The sequence below is a fragment of the Lasiodiplodia theobromae genome (genome assembly GCF_012971845.1).
Source record: "Lasiodiplodia theobromae strain AM2As chromosome Unknown scaffold_23, whole genome shotgun sequence".
NCBI classification, from domain to species: Eukaryota; Fungi; Ascomycota; class Dothideomycetes; order Botryosphaeriales; family Botryosphaeriaceae; genus Lasiodiplodia; species Lasiodiplodia theobromae.
The window spans coordinates 519,802-528,170 of NW_023336439.1; the positions used below are offsets into that span (position 1 = coordinate 519,802).

Here is an 8,369-nt window from a genome sequence, read left to right on the forward strand (position 1 = left end):
TGTGATTGGATTGGTGGATATTTGGGAAAAGTGGTGGAAGTAGTTGAGTTGGAGAGATGAGAAGAGCTGAGATGATTGTTTGTTGTCTGGATGAGCTCATCTCTGGCACAGCTGAGGGCATCTATATAGTGATTTCGAGGTGGACGTCGGACCGGAATCTGGATGACAGAGGGTTCCCCGCGACGAGGCGGACCGGGATTTCGCCCCCATCCGGATGGTGTTTTCCCTCAAGCTATTGGGCTGAGAATAGAAGCGGAGGCTAGTGGAGCCTCGCCTCAGATTTTGGCGCAGGGGCTGGAGGTGAGAGGCTTCGGACACGCGGGGCCGAAGCTGGCTCGTTCAATCAGAATCGTCATCCAGGTGGCTATTGCGTCGGGGATTCGAGACTTGGAGACGAGTTGCAGCGCTCGGCCTGCAGTCGAGCATTTTTGCCCGAGAATTTCGGCCTTGACCAGAGCGCGAGCGCGAGCTGAGACGGTGTTTGTTGAGACGCGCTCGAGTGAGTGAGAGTAAGACTCCGGCGCGGGTCAGGGCAGGGCTGACAGCCGGCCCGGCAGATAAGCGAGCGATAAGCATCGGCGCGGAAAAACGCCCTCCGCGCGGGTGCAGCCCGAGGCCGCCCGGCTGCCTGCACCTGTTGACACGACGACTTGTTCGCTGCGTGATGACTCTCCAACCAGGCCTGTGTGGCCTGGAGTACTGACCGGCAGCAATCGCCAAGAGTGAGACGGACCCAGATAGCTGGCTGACGCCGCCCAGCGCCCCATCCCGTCGTGAACGTGCTGGTCTCTAAGCTACCAGTCGGGTATTTTTTGCTAATGTACAGACGACCACACGTACCACAGGTCCCGTGCAAGACACGCTGTGTCTGCGGCTCGTTCTACATGCTGCAACTCAACTCCGGTTGTCGGCGCCTGCAGCCAGAGGTCATGCTGGCCCAGACTGCGACGGCCATGGACGGCGTGTTCGGCAGATCGTTGTGACGGGGTGTGCAGCGTGTTTCGCGCCCACTCGGTGCGGTCATCGATTTCGGACTTCGACCACAATCCCCCCGCTCTCCGCCCGGATTCGCCCACGCGGACTTCGCAGAATGCATTCCGGACTTCGCCCTCAACCCTCCGCCAAGCACACCAGCCTCCACAATCGCCGATGCCTGGTCGCCCTAGGCCCCGCCTCCGTCTCCTCGACCACCCAACTCGACTCGCCGCCGCGTGCTGGTCGGTCCGTGACCCGCTCACGTGACATCGGACGTCGGTCCGTCTGCCTAACTTTGTTTCCTGCTGGAGAGCCGTTGCCAGTGACTGCGGCTCTGACTGGCACCGCATCAGCCTATTCCCCTGATCCCCGCATGGAGCCGCCATGACATGGGCATGCACCCAGCAACGCTTCAGGAACAAGATGATCGCACGCAATCCCAATCTCCCATGCGATCAGCACCCGCTATTGTCTCCAACAATAGACTTCGCCGCACAGATCTTGCAGGCTCGGCTCCGAATACAGCTGCTTGCTGCCTGCATCCGGCTTGGTCTGTCCTTCTGGCGGCTATATTGCCTATACGGAGCCATTTGAACCGTGCTCGGACTTGATCCCCATGTCCACCGTCCGGCATGCTGCCACCGCGTGTCTGGGTGAGCGGGAACACAGACATGGGTATACTGTCAGCGATTCCCATCCTCTTGGCCATTTGACCCGCTCTCAAGCTGGTTAGCCAGCGGAAGATCAGCACGCTGCTGCATGCTGCTTACATCAAACGGTCCTCCGCCCGGCCCTCTGTATCTGGGGAAGCGTGGGCCACCTCGCGTTGAGGCACATTAGCTCCCGTCCCGGCACTGGTGGCCTTCGATGATGGAGCCGAGTAATGGCCTAGGAATCGTTGCTGCACCTCAAGCTTCTGCCAGCCTCCACCTCGTATCTGGGTCCGGCGCGGACATTCTATTCGCGGTAAGTGATGGGCGCTGCTCTTGCTCAATGCTTGCCGTTAGGCTCCTTCTCCGACTGGGAAGCTTGTTCAGGAGCCTTCCTCTCTTGGGACACGCGTGCAGTTGGTAAATGAGGTCATCGTGATAGGTGCTTCTGAAGTTGGGTCCACCTGTCGTTTCACAGCCAACAAGCAAAAAGAAGCAGCCTGGCAGAGGGTGCGTCTAGCGTCTTGCGTTCTGCAGTCAGGCGTGGGTGTGGATCATTGATGTGAAGGAACGGCTCCTGCATGCGCCGCCGAGCCCTAACAGCTCGGCCGAGCCTACGTAACTGTTTGGGCTGCTTGAAAGGGAGCCCATCTCCGGCCCGCATGGTGTTGATCGCCAGTAGGTACGGCCATGGTCCGGTTGGCCCAGGGGGGGGGGCCCAAGGAGGAGAGCCTTGACGGACTTCTGCCATCAGCGGTGGGATTCGACTGGTGGTTAGCCTGCGTCAATCTCCCCCCGGTTGTCCGGTCGGGGTGATATGACATGGTCCTTAGCGTGGGCGCCTACGCCGCGCGCGCGCGTTCCCTGAGACAAACCAAGAGGGGAGAACGGAGGTGGAAATAAAGTATAGTATTGATTGACGTGAACAGTGCGCTGCGTAAGTCCATGCAAGTCAGGATATTAGAAGGCGCCCGGACCCCGCCGCCCGTTCAGGTTGTGTAGCAGCGCCCACTATAAGGCTGACCATTCTCTACCCTACCCATCCCTCCCTTTCGGAACTGATGCTGCTACAAGCATCCATTCTCTTCCCTTGTGGCACCACATCCCCTATGACAACATACGCACAACACATACGTCCTCCACTCAGCCACGCCATCCTTGCAGCAAAACGGCCAGGTCGTGATCAAGGGTGGGAAAAAGAAAGGAAAGAAGCCCATGAGCGGCGCGAGGCACGAGGGAAGGAGGGTGGAGGCCTGGTTTCCTGCTGCTCGTCATCAACAATCGACCTTCTCGTCCGTTTCCGACCGCCGTTCTATCTCTGACCATATGCCAACACCAACCATCGGAACGCACCTTCACTTCGCCGCATAGGGACATACATACCAGGATGGGAGGCCGCACACCGCTACTGAGGCGGTGCACATACAGGAGTTGAGGCAGGAAAAAGGGGCCACAGTTGCCGTATAGTAGGGCCTTCCGATCCATGTCGACGCAGCTATGCCGAAAACCTTGCCACCATTGGCTGGAGACAACGCCCGCCGCCTGTCAACGAGCGCATCAGCACTCACTCATTCGTCCGCAAGGTAGAAAAACGAAACACCGTTCGGCCATCAGCTGGAAAGTCGGGAAGAAGAAGGAGAGAGTTGACAGCCCAATCCCAGGCACAAGCGCCGATCGCCTCCCATGGTGTGGCCATTGGTGGTGATGAGATGGTTTACTTCTGCCGCGCAGATAGGGTATGTATGGTCAGTATTGGTATACTTTAGCAGTGTACACGTACAAAAGCTACTTACCACCCACTCATCCCCCCCATCCTTCCGCCCACTTCTCCCATCTGGTCCATACCCCTCCTTACACTCATCCGCCTTTTATCCTCTTCTTCCATCCATCACTTCCACATTCTGCTCCCGGCTCTCTCCCTACACGATAACCTCTGCGACCATTAATCGCCATCCACTCGCAGCAGTCCACCCGTTCAACTGACAATTGGCAGCCCAAAGCCAAACGACCTAATGCGAGAACTCGGTCCGGATCGGCATCCAGGTCACGTTACTTGGCCTGAAGGGAACCGCTCGCGCGAAGAACCCCCGCCACCCAACCCTACCTAGATCCACAAGCCAGCCCGCCCTACCCTCTACTTCGACCACAACCCCGCATCAACCCAGCCTTCCATCACCAATCACCGGTCTACCATCGGCCAATCATCCGCTTCCACTCGGTCGATCATCATGGGACACTTTCTCACTTATGATGGCGAAAACCGGGTCATAGGATCAATCTGGCTCTCGAGTCGACGAACACGCATTCCTTCTTCTCGTGGACAAGCCTCGTTTTCATTACATGTTCGACTACCTTATCAACGACATCGCGAAGGACCACGGCAGACTTGAAGAAACATTACTCGATATCCTATCACCATTTACTTTGTCTATCCCGGTACCGTCCTGATCGCAACCATAAAAGCAGGGAAACCCAATACGACAATAATCATGAAACGGACAACAGCATCGGCTTCAAGACGACAGATCAGGCTAAGCCACGCGAATGCGACAAAGGGAAGATCGTAACGACAACAAAAGAGGTGATGATGCAATATACTCGGGCTGACGGGAATGACGTATCTCTCAAGAAGAAAAAAGCAACGTGCGAGAACGGATTACATCTTCGGCCGTCAGTGCTCCACGGCCGGGGCATACACATTACTCGAGTTCAGAGTATTACCTCCTCTCCTTCTCCCCCTTTTGTGTTGCCAAAACCAACCAAACCTCCTTTGGGAAGGAGGTTGGGGATGGCGACAATGTGGACGAACCACCGGCAACGGCGGCGGTTTTGGTCCCACTGATGCGAGCGCTGTGCTCACCTGCCTATCGAGGCAAAATGCAGATAAGCCTCTCTCGCACGACGCGTAGCGTCTTCATCCCTGGCTACTGCTGCTCCGACCGCGACATTGCGACGACGTCGCCATCACTTGGACAACGAGTCGGATCGGTTGCGTTTGATGGATATCATCTCCCGTCGATGCGATGGGATGATGGGCGGACTGAATGCAACACCACGATGGACTCTTCAACCCCTCGCCAACCTCTCGAGCTTGCCACGGATGCCGTCGGAGAATCTCGTGGCATAACCCTCGTCGACGACATCGATACAGTGAGTCAGGACCGAGAAGGCGTTGTCCATGCTCAGCTGCGAGCCATCACGCTTCGTCAGCGTTGGCACACCCTCACGCTTGGTGAGGTAGCGGCTGATCAATGGGTGTTCGGCAGGCAGGCTGTCGACCGCAAAGCTCGGCCCTGGCACGGGGAACATGCCGTTGGGCGGAGAGATACCCTCGTTGTGGGTGAGGGCATCGGTCCACAAGATGAGCGCGGTGCGGTAGATGGCGCCAGCCCACCATGACGGGCGGACGGCACGCGGCATGCTTCGGACGAGGCGGAGCACCTGACCGCAGTGGAAGATGGCTTCTTCCACGTCGGAGATGCAGCGCTTGTGCAACCACATCAGCTGCTGGTAACTACCGTCGAAGTTCTCACGGCGCGCGAGCCGCTCGATCTCCGGGAAGTTGGTCACGGCATTGAGGCTGATGAGGTGGAACAGAACCAAGTTCGCTTGCATGAGAGCACAAGGCGCGTTGTTCTTCATGTACCTGTCCGCAAGGTCGTACCAGCGCTGGAGCAACGACTGGACCTCCTCGAGACGCACACGAGTCGACGCTGCCGTGACCGCACGAGTGCGTTGCCGCGACGCCGAGTTATCCGAAAAGCAGCTCAGCAGCTGGCAATACTGGCACACGAGAGTTTGAAGCGGGTGCAGCAGCAGGCGCAGGTGCAGCGGCGTCAGTTCGATGCCCTGCGCCGAGATCTCGTCATCAAGGAAATGACGGAAGAGGTCGCGCAGAGACAACGGACGAGCGCCCGAACCGACAGAAGAAAAGCCTCCAGCGAATTCGTGCACCCGGTTAAACATGTCCGACCACTCCGCCGCCGTCTTGGCCGTCCACAGGCAGTCGGCATCAGGCATGGGAGCGCCGAACTCGGTGACAGAGAATAACGGTGCTGTATCGTGGAAGAGGGACAGCTCCTGGTCAACCATCGCCCAAGAGTAGATCAGCCTGAAATGGGTTAGTCATGTGATTGTCATGAGCTGTGCCGAGGAGACGGCTGAAAGAGGGGGAGGAAATCGACTTACCTGCTACGGCTCTCGTGCTGAATCCAGTCCTCCCACAAGCCATCGGGACCCGCATGATCGACCCTCGGTGTGGGTGCGTGCCTCGGCTCCAGGATGCCAGAATGCCGCAGCATCGCAAAATACATACCCCGCTGGCCCATGGCAATGTCCATCTGCCACTTGTCGCCACTCCATGCTGCCTGGACGGTGAAGAGAAGAGCAGAGTGTAGAACGATGGGGTCACCGCTCATGATGATGTTCTTCTCGATCAGGTCGAACAGTGAGATGCGGCAAGCCTCAGTGAGACCACCGGTAAGCCACCGCGCCTCGACTGACGGAATGACCATAGCACCCTGCGCGATCATCATCAAAACCAGCAAGCTAGCTGCTTTGTCATTGTATGACGAGAGCAAGTTGTTGGCATCGAGGACACCGTGAGCAGTCATGGGGAAGTACGCCTCGAAGCTGTTGGCGTACGAGCGGAGGAAGTATTCCAGAACACGTGCTGGAGGGAGGAGAACGAAGTTGGACCCGCCGTTCGAAAGAGGAGACCCACCACTTGCCGGAGAGCTGCTCATACCCTCCTTGTGGATGTCGAGCGCCTTGTGCAGGAAAGACTGAGTAATCGCGAGCAGCTTGTCACGGCTGCTCTCCTGCAGCTGCATTACCGCCAGACGCTCACCACCGGTGGGGAAATCGCCGTCTTCCCACTGCGGTCTCCAGCTGCTCCAGACCTCGTGGTTCTTCAGGCTCTGCTCTAACCTTTCCAGGTTCAGCTTCGCCGTCCGCGGACACGACGATGCCGGAATCGGCGGCGTACAGCGGAATGCACTCCAGCCGTCTTGCGCCGCAATGATAGCACCGAGATCGGGAACGCCGGTAACCGGGTTGCTGCTTATTGATGCTTGACGCGTGGGGTACAGCATGGACGCCGAGCTGCCGAGCTCGAGATCCGAAAGAGCGCGGTCCATCTGAGGCGTGGTGATGGGTGTCTGGACAGGCGGGAGGGCTTGCGAGAAGTCGGGCATCATGGAGAACATGTTGTCTCCGTGAGGACCGGCGGGCATACCAGCGAAATCCATGCTCATATCCGGAGCCATCATGGCCATGTCGAAGCCGGTGGCCATGGGCATCTGCTGCCAGTCCATGGCGAACTGCGGGCTGGCACTCTGCTCCGAACTGCGTCCAGTGGCACCGGCGAACTGTTCATAACCGGACATGGGAGTGTGTTGGACAAAGTCGTTCATGGGAGTCGGAATGGGCGAGATGACGCTGGCGGCGGGAAGGACAGCAGGAGCTCCGGTGGTGGGCGATGTGTGCTCGAAGAAGGCGGGAGGGCCATCAGCCATGGGCTTTTCGGTCTCAGGGCTGGCGTGATGCGAGGCATGGGAGGCAGCAGACTGCTGGGAGACCGACGACGACGAGTGGTGGTGTCCATGGGAAGCGCGGGGCGTATGCTGTTGCTGGGGAAGGGGCTGTTGCTGGACTGGTTCTTGGGGCTGGGCCGGAGGAGAGTTGCTCTGAGGAGACCTACTCGACGCGTTCTCACCACTGCCTTCCGAAGGAGCGGAGCTAGCTGCGCCAACAACACCAGCCTCGCCAGGCTGTACGGGACCTCCCACACGGTTCATCTGTTTCGAGACTCGACGAGTGGGGCGGAGAGTGCACTTCAAGTTGCGGCCGGCGCAGCGGCTGCAGGGGAACTTCTTGTCGCATTTCGTCTTGGTCTTCGCACAATTGCTGCAGGCGATCGGGGTGCGGCCGGCGGATTTGGGAATGATTCCGTTGCTCGGGGGCAGGCCCTCCTGGTTATTCTGGTCCCGGCCGTGGACGGTGTAGTGACGCTGGAGGAGATCTCTGGGTGGCACCACAACGGTTAGCTTGGCAACTCTAGCGTACCCCAGAAGGCGATTTGCAGAATGACGGAAAGCCGGCGGCGCTCGCCGGTGGGGAAGAGGAGGGACTATCGAAAGACGGGGCGCAGCTAAATGCCGCACAAATCTGGGGAACCACTTACCGACGAGCGAACGACATGTGGCATGTGAAGCATTTGAAGGGCTTCACATTGGTGTCTGGAAGCGAAGAGGGTTAGGAACAACAAGATGGCGTGGACCGGGCTGGGGGACGTACGGGTGAGGATATGCCTCTCGAGATGTTCGTCCCGGGTAAAGGACTGGCCGCAATAGGTGCAGAACACCATGGTTGCGGAGGGGCAGGCTGGGTCTGGTAAAGGGAAGAAGGCGGCGGGGTGGCACGCGGCGGGGCTGATGCGCGATAGGGCAGCAGCGAGCGAGCAGTGCAGGCAGAAGAGTTCCAGAAAGAGCGTGCCTGAGAGCGAGTATGGATTGGAGAGGGTGGAGGTAGGTGGAGAGAGAAAAGATGTTTGGACAGCGAGGGCTGAGGCTGATATTATGGAAGGCGCGGGAGCTACCTTGCGGACTGGGGCTTATGCGCTTGAGCTGAGGCAGCAAGAGTTTTAGTTATTCATTACATCTACACAGTTCGCGGATGTGGCCAGTCAGGCGAGTGCATAACCCAAGAGTCGTCCTTTCTGCTGTTCCGTTACACGCGGAACGC

At 58.4% G+C, this 8,369-nt stretch overlaps 1 protein-coding gene across 1 annotated transcript; it reads right to left on the reverse strand.

Annotated features, from left to right (window-relative positions):
* Nucleotides 1-4,691: 4,691 nt before the first annotated feature.
* LTHEOB_7673 (Transcription factor cmr1) lies at nucleotides 4,692-7,992 on the reverse strand (the record flags this gene model as incomplete). The annotated part of the gene is made up of 4 exons (XM_035517065.1): nucleotides 4,692-5,736; nucleotides 5,814-7,649; nucleotides 7,810-7,864; nucleotides 7,923-7,992. The coding sequence occupies 4 exons, from the start codon at nucleotides 7,990-7,992 to the stop codon at nucleotides 4,692-4,694; spliced, it is 3,006 nt and encodes a 1,001-aa protein (XP_035371182.1).
* Nucleotides 7,993-8,369: the final 377 nt, after the last annotated feature.